The following is a 14,279-nucleotide window of genomic DNA, read 5'->3' as shown; positions in this document are numbered from 1 at the left end:
TTGACAACAGCTATAAAACTGTTTCCATTCCCAACCATGAATCTCCCATTCCTAGTACCCAGTCACCACAAAACAATTCACGCAAACACAGTTAAAGGAATGCCCTAATAGTTTGTTGTAAATATGACTAAGCAACAACATGTAAGCCAATGCTAAAACAGCAAGAAAGGGTCTGCGCAGTGTATCTGGCAAAAAATACATGCATTGCAGCATAAATCTTTCATTTAAGAAACTTCCCAGTGATAAGACCTATCAGCCACATGTTGTGACAAAATAATGTCTGATTTTTTTTCCCATGCTGGTACAACTCTGTGTAACAGACTACAGCAGACTAGTAGTCTGTCTCTGAAGCCCAGGCTTAATGTCACATCCACAGTTTCTCCAAGCTTTCCTCAAGCACTACTTAATAGCCAAGTCCAAATTTCTCAGAAATTACAACAATTAACTTTCCCACGTGCCAGGCTTCTTTAACATTACTAAAAGCCTTTTTCCTGTCCTCCAAGAACTGAGGTACCTGGGAAGCCTCCTGGAGGGTAATATGCCTCCTATAAGACTATCTCCAAAACCTTCGAGTTTTGGACAAGTCCAGTTTTAATCGTGCATTGACCCACCTATCTGCCCACCCATTCCCAGCTTCAGTTTTACTCGAGCTCTAAGTGAGGGCTGGCTGTTTACCAGCCCTGATATATAACCAAGGGTGTAGAGTTATGGCTGCAGTTGAGAAGTCTACTTAGACGCATGCTTGCATGCATCCACATTCAGCACAGCAGTGAAGCTCACTATTTCCAGCCAACACTGTAAACACAAATACGTTCACCTCTAATATTTAAACAATGCTTCCTTCAAGAGCGGATTTTGAATCCTGATGAAGGACAGAAGTTTCTGAGCAAAGAAGAGGGCAGATAACCCAGGCAGAAGTTTCAAATTGCCAAGGAGCCAGATAGGGGGGGAACCAACAGGATCAGAAATTGGCAGAATTTGTAGGGAGGGTGCTCTTGATCAGGAAGGCAATTCAGAGAGGACTTTTTTTTATCAGAAACAGATATGAATGTGCCACCTCACTGTACAAAAAGGGGATGTGGCCAGACTTTAGTGGGATGGACTGCATTATGAGAAACGGCAGTCATCAGAGTACAACCCTTGCTATTTTCAGAATGCTGACTGCATTATATCAGCAAGAGGCTATTTTCCTTGTCCTCATTTGCAGCTCAGCCATTTGATCTGGAACCAAAGCAGGAGTAGTTCAGCTGATGATACAGACAAGGTCTAGATTTATTCAGACATGCACATCTCTAAGTCTAATTTTAAGAAGTCTAAGCATAAGGGTAAGTTTAATCTCCTCCAAGTTTAGATGCCTGATTCAAGTATTAGAGCTGTCCCCCTCCACGTGTCATACAGAACCTAAACCCCATTGCTGACACATACTCTTGTAATTAATATTTGACAAACCCAAGAAAAACTCTCTCTATCAGTGAAAATGTATACAAGAATGAGTGCTACAACTCATCTTATAATTTGTTGAATAACCTAGTAACTAAAGTATTGCAAAAGCCAGGGTTGATTTCTAAGCATCAGGGAACACAGTCACGCCCCCCCTCCTCCAATACTATCCCCATGTTTCCTAATGATTCAGTTGTTCTGAATTAGACAGCTCCTCAATTCCACTTCATGAACTGATGTTACTGCAGAGGAAACAAAAAACGGAACTAAATGTAGCGATTGCTCCTGTAATTCAGTAGAAAAGCAAAGTCTTGTTCTGGATCCTGCTCATTGAACATTATTTTGTATTTTTATATCTGTCTGTCTATCTATCTATCTATCTATCTATCTATCTAATCTATTTATAACTATCACTGAAGAAGAAAAAAATCTAGAGAATAATCCCAAGAGTAGAAATCATCTCTAACTGGGAAAGAGAACTGAAACAGGCGTTGGGTTTATCACTACTTTCAGTTTAGAAGCTAGGCACATAGCTACTTCCACAGAATAAACGCTGTATTTCACATAGAATTTCATCTCTGAGTGCATACGGAAGTTTCAGGTGCCAAATGAAAGCCCGGATTAGGTGAAGTGTGCATGGAGAGAGAAAGTTAGATAGAATTTGCTTGATAATTTTTTCTTTAATGTCAAAAAAACCTGCCTACATTCTTCTTTGGATTTAGCTCACAATTTTCTTTCTTGTTAAAAGTGCTATTCATCAAGACTTATGACAAACTCCGCTCGAAGTTATATGCTTCTTAATCACACAAATTCTGAACTGCATTATTGTCAATCAATGAAGTCACATGGCCCTGGTAGTAATGAAACAACAAATATTTTGCTCCTAACAATGCAGGATTTAGCTGCTTGCATTAAAGCAAGTATTTCAGGCTTGTTTGTTTCACAACCATTTAAATTAAACAAAAAAATTAACTTGAATAATTTCTTACCTTTTTCTGGAAGTGTACTGGCATTGCATATCTGTTCTTCACCATAACCCGCAGATGTTGCAGCTTTTATTTTAAATTGATAAGTAACATTGGAAAGCAGATTTCTAAAAGTATGCAGTGTATCGTAAGATGAAAAATATGTAGAATTTCCTTCAACTGTTATGATGTAATGAGTAATTACACCATTGGATGAAGCAGGAGGGTTCCACTGCACTAGGATCGATTGCCAACTCATTCCAATACAATGAACGTTCCGGACAGCATCTGGTACTTGAACGATACACATGCACCAAAGATTAAAATTCCCATACAATTAAAATAATAATTACAGAACTATATAGTCAGAGAAGCAGACCGTGTGTTCATAGCACGGGTCAAACATTCCAGTGGCAGAAAAATTTGTACTGTAAAAGAAACAGATTTAGTGTACAAAATCCATCTTTGTCCTCATTAGATGAGTTCATTTCCAGCTACTATGAAAATGACTGATGCAAGTACTTGAAAGAGAAGAGGCCATCTATCTGGCTTTTTCCTAGTTGTGTGCTCTGATTTTATTTTCACACCTGCTTGTACTTTTCCTACTTTTTAATCGAAGTATAATAAAACATACACAGTTGTGTGAAACTCATATACATATTCCACAACAGTTGGTTAGTTATCTATTAGCTTTGGTTCTTTTAGGCACTGTATCATATCTCTCTGTCCTTTCAGCAGAGGCATGACCTGCACAGAAATTACTGGGCAGGTTTCAAAGCTGTCAGATCAATGCTATCCACAGAAGAAAGATTAACTGGCACTAGATAGAACCCTTAGATGATCTCAATAAGGAACTGATCCAGCAATTGCCCAAAATCAGGATTGGAGGGAAATAAACAATGCTCCAATTAGCTGAGCACAAAAATCTGAGAAAAACCTGTAAAATGGCTAAACCATGGTCCTGTGGGCAATGTCATTGTGAAAAAAGTACCGTGAGCATGCAACGTCAGTGAAGAGATGAGATAGCTGACGTATGACCATGGTTCTTGGGCAGGACAACTTCCAGCTGCTGGGAACCAATAGTCAACTTGAACCAGTTCTGTGATGGTTCAGATTTCTCACGGCATTGGTACTGATGGGTACAATAAGCAGCATAATTTCCCCAGAACTCCTGTTTTACCAGCTCTGGAAAGAATATTTAACTGGAAGCGTGGTCCTGAAAAACTAGTTGTCATATGGGATCTTTGGACACCTCGTCTGCTCCCTTTGCTGTCAGTGTAAAGTAACCTGGGAATTCAGACACAGCCCCCTAACCCATGCTAGTCCCCTTGCACTGATGGACCTTTAAAAAACACATGAGCCTGGGGTTTGCTCTGACCTCCCAAAGGAGCTACAGTTTTGCAGAAAGGCCAGTTGCACAGACCCACAGAGCTCCTGGGCTCTCTTTAGTAACTGTTGAATATTCACTTTCAAGTGATACAATTCTTTAATTTTGAAACAACCAGCAATTTCAAAAGACATGTAGAAGGCACAAAACAAAGCTGTACATAATTAATTAATTAAGCCAAACATATTGTTTAGTCCTCCCCAGTTGTCAGGAAGAATAAGATCTAACAAATTAGGATATTTAATTAGTGGCTAGCTTCTCTTCCTAAAATAAATCATAGAAAACGTTAGAAATATGCATTTGTTTAATACATTTTCCAGTTCATTTGCCAATCTTTTCTTCAGCTGCTTTTGATACTGCTAAAGTTTCAGTTATTTTCACAGGGATCTGAATTATCGCTTTGATCTACAAAGACGGATATCTATCTAATTTTCCTCCCTTTATCTGTGATGCTATTAAAAGATTTATAGTAGCCATATAAGCCTCTCATTTCAGATGAGTACATTTCTAATTCTACACTTCCGACATCAAACTTCAAACCCAGCCTATCCGGTACAATAGGAATGTGAATTTGCATTACGCAGGCAGAAGACAATGAGATAGTATTACGTTACATTTTCTTTGGAGAGAAGAGGAAGACTATTCAGCCATACAAGGAAAATATACATCAACAGAACTGCAGCTTAGAAAAAGTCACGTCTAACCTGATTCCATCGTTGTAAACTGGACAGCATTACTGAACTGATCGCCATTCCCCAACTTGGTAAATGCAGAGACACTGATAAAATAGGGGCTGAATGGTTCTAACCCATCCAGGTTTGCCTCATGCTTGGAACCTGAAATGTTCTTAAGGAAGGAAAAATTATTAGTATGCAATTAATCTTTGTAAGCATTGTGGGTCTCACACTGAACACACTGAAATGAACAAAAGATTTAGACCGTATTCTTGCTTCTTCTACTCTGAGTAGCTTTCAGTGAAAGTAGTACCTTAGCTCAATGAAAAAGAAAGTAAGGTCAAATTCTTCCTTTCCTTTCTCCTTTCCCTTTTTCATTGTTGCTTGGGAGTAAGATACACCAAAGGATGGTACTGTAATTACCACAGTGCTGTTGGGACAGATTAACGCTACATATGACTTTTTTCACCAATACTGTAAACTATGGTAAGCTCCACACTACCATATCAACTCCCTCTCGCCTTTTACTTCCTTGCTACTCCTCTGCCACGGAAGAGGTCATTGGCCATGCCTTCGCATTTCTTTTACTTTACCTGAACCAGACACACAGACTTTGGAAAAAACTAAAAGACACAGTTCAGTTCTTGGTAACTGTTTTCCACAGAGCATGCAAGCTATATTTTGTGCAAATGTTGAGAACTCTAATAGTGGTAGGGAAAGAGCTGAATTTCAGCAAGAAAACCTGATGAAGATTTTGCAGGATCCAAGTTATCAGAGAATTATCGTGCCTGACTACAAGATTTCTACATAAATTGCTCTGTCTGTCTTGTTTCCACAACCTATAACTAAATTCTTGCCCAGATAACACTACAAAACAGGAAGAAATGTAGGGCATAGCAGACACATTCAAGCGCTCTGGCCTACTTCTATACTGTAATTGAGTTTGAGTCTGCCTCAGACAGACAGTAGGGAATAAACTTTGGTGGCCTCCGTAAGCACCTGAAGAATGTGTTTCTGAAGACAGCTGGTTGCAGAAAACACTGTTCCATTCCTCTTTCGGATTCGCATCGTGCTCCTGCTCTTACAAGGTTCATGGCAGAAACTAGGGTGAAGCTAGCACTTCATTCTACAGTGGGGAGTAACAACAAACTGTATAAGGAGTAGCACAATAGGTCACCTCACGGGGGCCATACTCCACAATACATACACTTAGTAACAGCAAAAGTCTCTGCAATTGCTGTTTCAGCTGGACTGCTGAAGGAGCTCCTCACAGTCCCACACCTTAAACTGGACATCTTAAACTCTTACTTCACTGCAGCAATGCCTTTTCCCTGCAGCTTTTGCAAGAGTCTCAGTTGAACAGAACTCACTATAGAGTTTCTGAAACAGAGAGGCAATCCTGGCCTCAGCTTGCTGCCCTTACAGTTCATGGTGCATTTCTTGATGCTGTCCAAACAATCATATTAAAGCAAATATAAATGCCTTAATCAATTTTGGTAAAAAATTTTATAGTTTCTATATAATTTAAAATGTATTCAGTTATTCTGTGAAAATGAAAAATGCAAATTTCCTTTCTTTCTTTTTTTAATCTTGAAAGTCTACAGATACTAAATAGCTAAACAAAAGTAGCCAAAAAACAACTCTCTTCTGTAATTTTCTAGCATCAATCTTACACCAAAATATGAATTAAAGTATAATAAAAGTTATCTTTAATGAAATATTAGAAGCTCAATTAAGATCTAAACATTTTGTCTATCTAATTTTAAAAATCAAACTGCAGGAATGTTGAAAGGGAAAGTAAACTGTCTTAAAAAACAGGAACTTAGAGAAGCTTCATGATTGTAGGAGCATAAGAGACATCTAAAATATTTGTCATATGTTTTGTTCCTAAAGCATGAAAAAGTATCTAAAAAATTAAACGTTAATTTTAAACATACCTGATAAAATAGTTTTTCAGTGTTGTTTTGATAAATCTTAAAATTATATCTCATAATAACACCATTTGGCTGAGGACTCGGATCCCATTTTAGCCACACAGAATCTGCAGTGTAGTTGATAATTGTCAAGTTCTGGGGTGGAACTAATGGCACTGCAAAAGAGAAATGTTCTTGAATTACAAATCGCAAACAATCCAGGCAAAACCAAATGCTTTGGAGAAGCAGGAGAACATATGTACGCTTGTAATCATTTGTATCTGAACTCATTAAAAATATTTAATTGCTTCTTAAATATTTTTCTTTCTTTTTGCCAAGAGGCAAATTCAATTAATTGGGAACACATGTTTAGTCAGCAAGCAATCTTCTTGGAGATCTAAGAAGTCTGTTAGTCACTGAAACATCCCTATTGCCAGAACTATGGGGGGATGAAGAGAAAGGTACTGTTGCTTGCTTCATAATCCCTGACACTTGATAAATGTGACACATTCCAAAGGCAAAAGATATTTCTCCTTGGAGTTATTTTTGTAATCCTATGCAGAATGTGACCTCCTCTTGCACACTGCAGCAAGGAAGGAGAACTTAGAAAAGACTTCCTTTGTAGCCTTTCGCTCTTCTGAAATCTCTTCATGCACAGACCCATGGAAAATGAACTCTTTATTTCCACTGTCTCCATGTCTGATATTTAGATCTAAGACGGATGCAATACCAAGAGCCAACATTTCAAGTTGGCTACAATTACATTTGCTCACCTGACTCATCTGTGTAGAACAGAAGCATGGCTGATGGACCGGGTCCTTTTATTGTTCTTGCAGCTGCATAAATACTGTATAAGGTGAATGGTAGAAGGTCTTCCAAGATGATAAAGTTATTGATGGTAGAAAATGAGATATTCCTTTCTGGCCCAAATAAATTTAAATCATAACTTATTATAATACCACATGGCTTAACAGGAGGGTCCCATGAAAGCATAACTGAGGTAGTTGAGAGATTTGAAAACGTTTTGATTATAGGTGGTGATTCCGGTACTACAGGAAGAAATAAGAAAGAGAAAAACAAGGAGACCCTCAGAAAAATATGAGTTATGATGAAAAATGTCTTTGAGCTGTCAGTTAAAGTTGTGCTCTGAATGGAAATTTCTATTTCGTGGTCCCAACACAGAAACGTGTAGCAGTTGTTTTTGTCATTGTAAAAAAACCCCCAACTTTAAGTAACATGAAAAAAAGAAACAAGATTTTTGCTTGATTATTTTAGAGAACTATTTGGTTTTTCTTCTACATTTCCTTAGGAATAAATAAAATACACTTATCTTACCATCTTCATCAGTTCTTATATGCAGACTTAGAGCATGCAGTTCAGAAGATCCTTTGTCAGTGGCTGGTGTGATTTTCAGAATGTAATCAGTGTATTTCTCCAGACTGTCAAAAATGATGCTTGTGTTGTAAGTAAGGAGAGACAATATCTTATTGGTTCCCGGTTGCAATAATCTTAGAGAAACATGGAAGAAGACTAAGCCATTTGGCTGGGATGGTGGAAGCCAGCTTACATTTACAGAAGATGAGGAAATGTTTTGATAGACCAGATTTTCAACAGAACCATCTGGGACTATGAGAGATAACAAGTAAAAAATAAATGCATGGATTACAGTACCAAAATATCTAAAACCAAAACAGAAATAAATGCCCAAAGTATAATTAGTCCGTAAATCTTGTTTGTAGTATTTTGTACAACTCTTAAAAACCATTCAAGTATCACTACCAAAAGAAAAATATTTTGAAGGTATATATGAATATTCATCTATGTTATTTTTTTTTAACAAAAGATCTGTAATGATGGTTTAAGACAATATTTTTAACACTTGTACCCAAGGAAGAAACTTCTGAATTATATTCTTGGAATTACAAAGCACAGACTCAGATTAAAATTTCTTCCTTGCAAAGAAAAATACTGCAGTGTTGGAAACAGTACTTACTGGATTAACTTTGTCATAATAAAAGTAAAATAACTTTAAAGTTAGAGAATATTTAATAAATGGAAGCACTGATATACACTGAGCATTAAAAAAAATTATTAACTTACAGTCCTGGTCTGTATATACATCTATTATTTCACTGGTTTTGTTTCCATCTCCAAAAGCTGTGCTTGCAGTTAACCATAGACTATAATGGCTGTATTTGGCCAAGTCCTCAAGAACTGCAGACTGGGGCATGCTGACATCACTGTCGTTACCATAAGTCGTGACATTCTAAAAAGGAAGAAAAGTGTTGTCAATGAAAATGTTATTTATTCACTGATTTCACTTTCTACTTTTCCATTTAGTCATCACCACCACCACCAGATATGATAGTGCTCACCAGACATAAACCTATGCTTTGACTCCTAATGAGTCCTGATTTTTATTGAGACATTCAAGTTTATTGTTTGACTTCTATTGTTATTCCTACTATGGAGTACCTAACTGACAACCTCTGTTGTTTGTAGCATTTGAATGCCAATCCACCTTTTTATAAACATATTAAATATGCATTACAATTTATTTATCCACATTGCATCAAAAAAATGGCAAAAAAGTATCATCCACTAACTGATCATAGATTACATGGTCACAGATGCAATTGTTTTGCCTGATCTGCATGAAAGAAATTAAAGGACTTCTCTCACTTCATCCCATTTTTTATGAGAGTACACCTTACAGAAAATTTTCTGAATTTGAATTTAAAACTTCTAGTCAAAGAGATCTCACCATAACATTTGTTAAACTGTTTCTTTTGTTAGTTCTCCTTTCCATTAAAAATATGCCATTATTTCTAATGCAAACATCTATATCCAGTGGATTGTGTTACGCTGAAGGAACCAACAGAATTTCTTTTCCTTGTGCAGTTACTTGCTCAAGAAAGGATTATGCAAGAACCGATTCCCATCTTTTTTTTTTAATTATATAAAAAAAATTCCAGTAAAACTGACTGTTGCAATAGGTTAGTGCTCTAGATCAGCCCCTCTGAGGAGGCAAGTCCTGTTTGGAATGAACCATTTTGGCAACTGAAAAGAAAATAAGTAAATCCAATTATTTACGGAAGGTCAGCTATACCACACAACTGAATGTTTCAAATCACCCACTGCTTGACAGGAACCTGACTTAGATGATCCAAAGCAGTTTGGTTCATTATTTGACAACTTTTGAGAGGTCATAAGCATATTCAGCTCCAGCAATGGGCAGAAAGTCAAAGTTTGCTCTTGGTTTGAAGAGTCAGTATCATTCCTTTCCAGCACCCTGACTGCCCCGTTCAGAACCAATAAAGACGTGTTAATTTTTCTACATAGCAACATTTCATGGTGAGATGGATTTTGCCCATCATCCTGATGAATTGACAAGTACACATTCGAGGTATTAGGGCTGCCCATGTTACACCTTATTTGCACCCTCTCACTACTGAAAATCAAAGGTGGCTTTAAATTAAATGCATTGCTTTCTTCTAAACACAGATGGAAGCTCACACTAGCCTCTGATTTTTTATTATTATTATATATTGTAATTATTACTAATTTTAATTTATAATAATATCTAATAATAAGATCAAAAAATTACCTTAAATAATTCTCTGAGTTTTCAAGGTAAAAACATCAAAGGTACCACATCAAGTTTTGATTCTATATTTAATGGGAGTTAATTGGTATGAACAGCTGAAAAATCCAACTCTTAGTTTAAAATGCATACCTTTGCAATTTAGTCAGCTGCTCGGCAGTGAAGGACCCAGTGAACCAATGTGACGTTATAACAACAGGCTTTTCGGTGGGTCAACAAAAACTGTTTTAAAAAGCATTCTCCTTACTACAAGGAGCCCAGGGACTGGGGGCTATCTCAAACTTCTGATGTGACAAAGTATTGGAAAAGAAAGAACACGTAATTAAGAGTAAGGGTGAGCAGGAAGAACTGTGTGGGTACAAACTGAGAAAAGATGCAGCTTGCACTAATTGTACCCTGGGGATAGAACGCTATAGGAAGTTTTACAATTAACTGTGGCTGCAGATGAAAGCAAACAGCTTAGGATCTTTGGCTACAGCTGAAGAAATTATTCCTTCTGTCCCCTTCTTCATCCATACATGAAAGAAGTTTTGACATAGCAAAGTATCAGATTATTAAAAGCAGCTAAGTGTAAGCAATACACACAGGCCATGAAAGTGTCAGCAGAAAGCAGTATCTTCTTCACCCCAGGAAGCAGCAGAAATTTCCAGTGGCATAAAGCTGTAATTAGTTGTATATAGACCACACAGTGCTGCTGTTCTTCACTCAAGCTTTTTCTCCCATTCTGGTTCTTTCTTTAGGTTCATTGTATGGCACTGTTGTTTTGAGTTAGAGTATCACGTACTTGAACGTGGCAATCAGGTGAGAGTGCTAATACTGAGGGCTAATCCAAGCCATTCCTCTAGGAGCGTAAAGCACGTTGTTTCAGTACCAACCTAAGTGAAAATATTTCCTTTTTGTGTGCTGTATCATTCCAGAAGGTGTCTTTAAAAAAATTAGCAGTGTATTTGAGGGAAGTCTCCTTTTCATGCCTGTTTTGGTTATACTGGTGAAAGAAAATGATTGTTTATATGGCACATTGCTTGCATCCCTTGTCTGTTTCCTGAGGACAGATCAAGCCATATTTTACTCTCAACTGTATCCAGTCATGTTCACTTAGGTTGGCTTAAAGCACAGGAGTTGTATGATTTGGGGTCTAATCTAATGTTCAGCCTCTAGAAGGTGGTGGGCTTTTTTTATTCTGCTTAGCTCCTGGTTCCCCTGCCTGGTTTGGCAGATCTGGACAGTCATCATCTGTTCTGAAATTCCTATACTGAACAACTTTCTCAAGGCATAAATTTATAGTTGTCATTAGCATTTTTCCCACTTTCTTGCTAATCAAAACACAAATATAGAGAGACTGAATAAAAGATTTTATTTGAGTCAATGATATCTCTTGTAGATCAGTATTTTTCAATGAGATAATTACTTCCATAGATTCTTTGACTTCTTTGCTTGTTGAGACTGAGAACATAGGCAGTATGATTGCTTCAAGCTTCATGTAAGAAAATCATAGAGCAAATTTTGCAAAGCTGCTATTGCAAAAAGTGAAAGCTTGAGCTGTAGGAGTCCAGAGAAGTGATGTGAATGACAGATACAGTGCCATGTCATCTGCGAAAATGGCCTTTGCCAAAATATATTCCATATCTTCTCTGCACTGGGGTTCAGTAGTGAACATAAACCAAACAGTAGCATTTTCCTATGGCAGCAGAAAATGAAAGATAAAGTTGAACTTGAACTTGGCCTAGTGCAAGCGATGACTTCTTCTATTTGGCTGCCAGTCGTTCCTCCCTCTCTGACATTTTAACAATCTGTCAACACTCAAAGAAACAGTCGGCTCATCTACCAAAATCCTCAAATCTAATCTCCTTCACTGAGTTTTTCCTTCTGCTGTTCTGGTTCTGAATCCTAGGTCCAAGCATCGCAGGTCTTCTGACTGGACAGCCACACTGTGATTTTTCATGTAGACCTGTAAAGAAAAGCAACCATACATTACTTTCCTGCCCTGTGAAGGTATGTAACTGTTCAGGGTTTTTTTATTTTAAAAATATCCCTATTTTTTCTGCAAGTTTCTATATCGTGTCAGGGAGTAGACTGCATCCTTTATCTCCAGTCTTTAGCTTTTTTCCCCCTAAACAAAACGCTTCACCCTGCAGCTACTGATTTCCTGGTTTTAACTATGCTATTCATAATCATATTTGATTCATATTTATTAGGTTTTAATATGCCTGAGGAGTTTGAGAACATGTGAGGAGAAGTGACAACTTCAGACAACAGAATACTAGTAGATTTAGTATGACTTTTATATCTATTTCAGAAAATGAAAGCATTTGAAGATGTTAATTAGCTAGAGTTTCTTCAGTTGGGTTGCTTTTCAAGCATCTAGAAGATGTGCTTTAAGATTTGGATCTCTGTTACTACATCCTGTCAAAGAAGATGAAGGATGGGCAAAGAGAATGGCTGCCTATAGCAGCATGACTGAGAAGGCAGGTTCTTAGAAATGTGAAAACATCACCTACTTCTTTTATTCTCCTGTATCTTTTCCCAAACTAAAATACAGTTTGGATAAACAAGCAGAATGGTGACCTAGCTGCAGAATATTCCAACCAAGGAATGTTTTTTCTCTAAATGTGTGCAAAGCAACACTTATCAACAGACCCTGCAACTGTATGGTTATACTTCTAAGTTACAGATAGTTGTAAGTGGTATCTGTGTATACACTCATGCAACTTACAACTGTCTATGTATGTCATATCTATCTAATATATACACACACACATATCAGGTCAGCTTTCACACATGCATTTCTCTGTTGTAATATGAGTAATATAAAACATCTGACAGAAGGGAGAAGGGGAAAGTTGGTTTGTTCTCCTGTTTTAAATCTGTCTTGCACCTACAGGAATACCAAGGTACACAACAGGAGTGCAATGTAGATACCATAGCTGCCATGCCAACTAGTGGACAGAAAGGCATCTGAAGGGCAGAGGGAATTAAGGGGAGCGGATGGGTTAGGAGTGGGTCATGATTTGAGAGATTAAAGGTGCTCTTCCATTGTCATTAAGAGACAGATGCAACTGTAGCTGAAACCTATCTTCTCATAGCTTTCTGCAGAGGGATGGGTTAAAAACCAAAGCTGTTAGGGTGAAAATAGTAGTCTCCACAGCTAGAAGTGGAGCTACTGTCAGCAGTTTTCTGCTGTCCAGCCCCTAATATGCCAAAGCCGAGGCTACTTCCCCCCATGCCACCATCCTGTCCTTGCCCAACTACATCACATGATAATGAAACTGGACCCTCACCTGCTTGGGGCAGTGCTACTGTGCTCCATCTTCCCTATCTTGCTCCTTCATTTCCAGAGTCCTGGGAACGTCCAGAGGGATTAGAGCTCTCAGTTATCAGCTTCACTTTACACATTCACCTCAGAGTTCCACCTTCCTAAAGGTAGGAAGAGCCCAAGTCCGTTGTCCTCCTCTAAAATCACTTGAGTTGTCCAAGAATTAGATAAATGCAGACATTCTTCATAGGATGGTCTAGTTCAGGTAAAGCACGGGTGTAAAAGGTTCTCCAGGGATTTGTCAGGCTAAGTAAAATACTGTTGGTATAGCAGCATGTGCAAACAGAGGCTGAAGTGCTGAACTGTAGCCCTGATCTTAATCTCAACAGAATGGGAATTCATGGCATGGTCCTGCTTCCATCTGAAACTATGCAGATGGAGCCTGGCAAGCACACAGCATCACAGCAGTCAGAGAAGTGTATATACTGAAGTGTGTCAGCAATTATTCGGTCACAGATATTCGTAAAATTTGTGAATAATTTTTTTAACTATCCTTAAACGCATGCATATTTCACACTAGACATATCTTGAGCATAAAGTTATGCAGCAGAATTAACTTTTCATGCATTATTTTCTTCACTATTTTTCTTCCACATATGTAAAGTTTGTAACCAAAAACCTGTAAAGGAAGCTTATTTCTCCTTATTATGTTTCTGTATCATAACATATTCTTACAGAAGAGAATAGAAAAACTATATATTCAATTAAGAAATGCAGTGCATAACTAAGGATGAAAGTAGCAACAGAAAAAAACTACATGTGAAAGTGCGGATCGTCAAAAAATAATAAACAACATTTTAGTTGTCTCATATACCTTAATTTAGGAATATCAATATCCTAATATGCTAAACAGTAACTTCCTTTTGAGAGTAACAAGTATATGATATAATAATGTACTCACTACTTTGACATTATCTTATTGTCAATACAAAAATGCATTAAAAAGTAAAAACAGAACTGTTACAGAAATTTATTCAAATTCA

General features: G+C 37.5%; 1 protein-coding gene across 1 annotated transcript in view; it reads right to left on the bottom strand.

Annotated features, from left to right (window-relative positions):
• The window catches only part of PTPRQ (protein tyrosine phosphatase receptor type Q), a 129,943-nt gene that overhangs the window by 55,469 nt on the left and 60,195 nt on the right, over positions 1 to 14,279 (bottom strand). The window contains exons 37-42 of the mRNA XM_054056718.1: positions 8,480 to 8,645; positions 7,715 to 8,005; positions 7,153 to 7,428; positions 6,404 to 6,555; positions 4,497 to 4,638; positions 2,430 to 2,699 (exon numbers count right to left, since the gene is read on the bottom strand). Of these exons, the coding sequence (XP_053912693.1) occupies positions 2,430 to 2,699; positions 4,497 to 4,638; positions 6,404 to 6,555; positions 7,153 to 7,428; positions 7,715 to 8,005; positions 8,480 to 8,645 (1,297 nt within the window). The remainder of the gene's footprint in view (positions 1 to 2,429; positions 2,700 to 4,496; positions 4,639 to 6,403; positions 6,556 to 7,152; positions 7,429 to 7,714; positions 8,006 to 8,479; positions 8,646 to 14,279) is intronic.

The sequence above is a fragment of the Cuculus canorus genome, chromosome 1 (genome assembly GCF_017976375.1).
Source record: "Cuculus canorus isolate bCucCan1 chromosome 1, bCucCan1.pri, whole genome shotgun sequence".
Lineage (NCBI taxonomy): Eukaryota > Metazoa > Chordata > Aves > Cuculiformes > Cuculidae > Cuculus > Cuculus canorus.
Note: the sequence above shows the minus strand (reverse complement) of the source record. Positions and strands in the feature narration are given on the sequence as shown.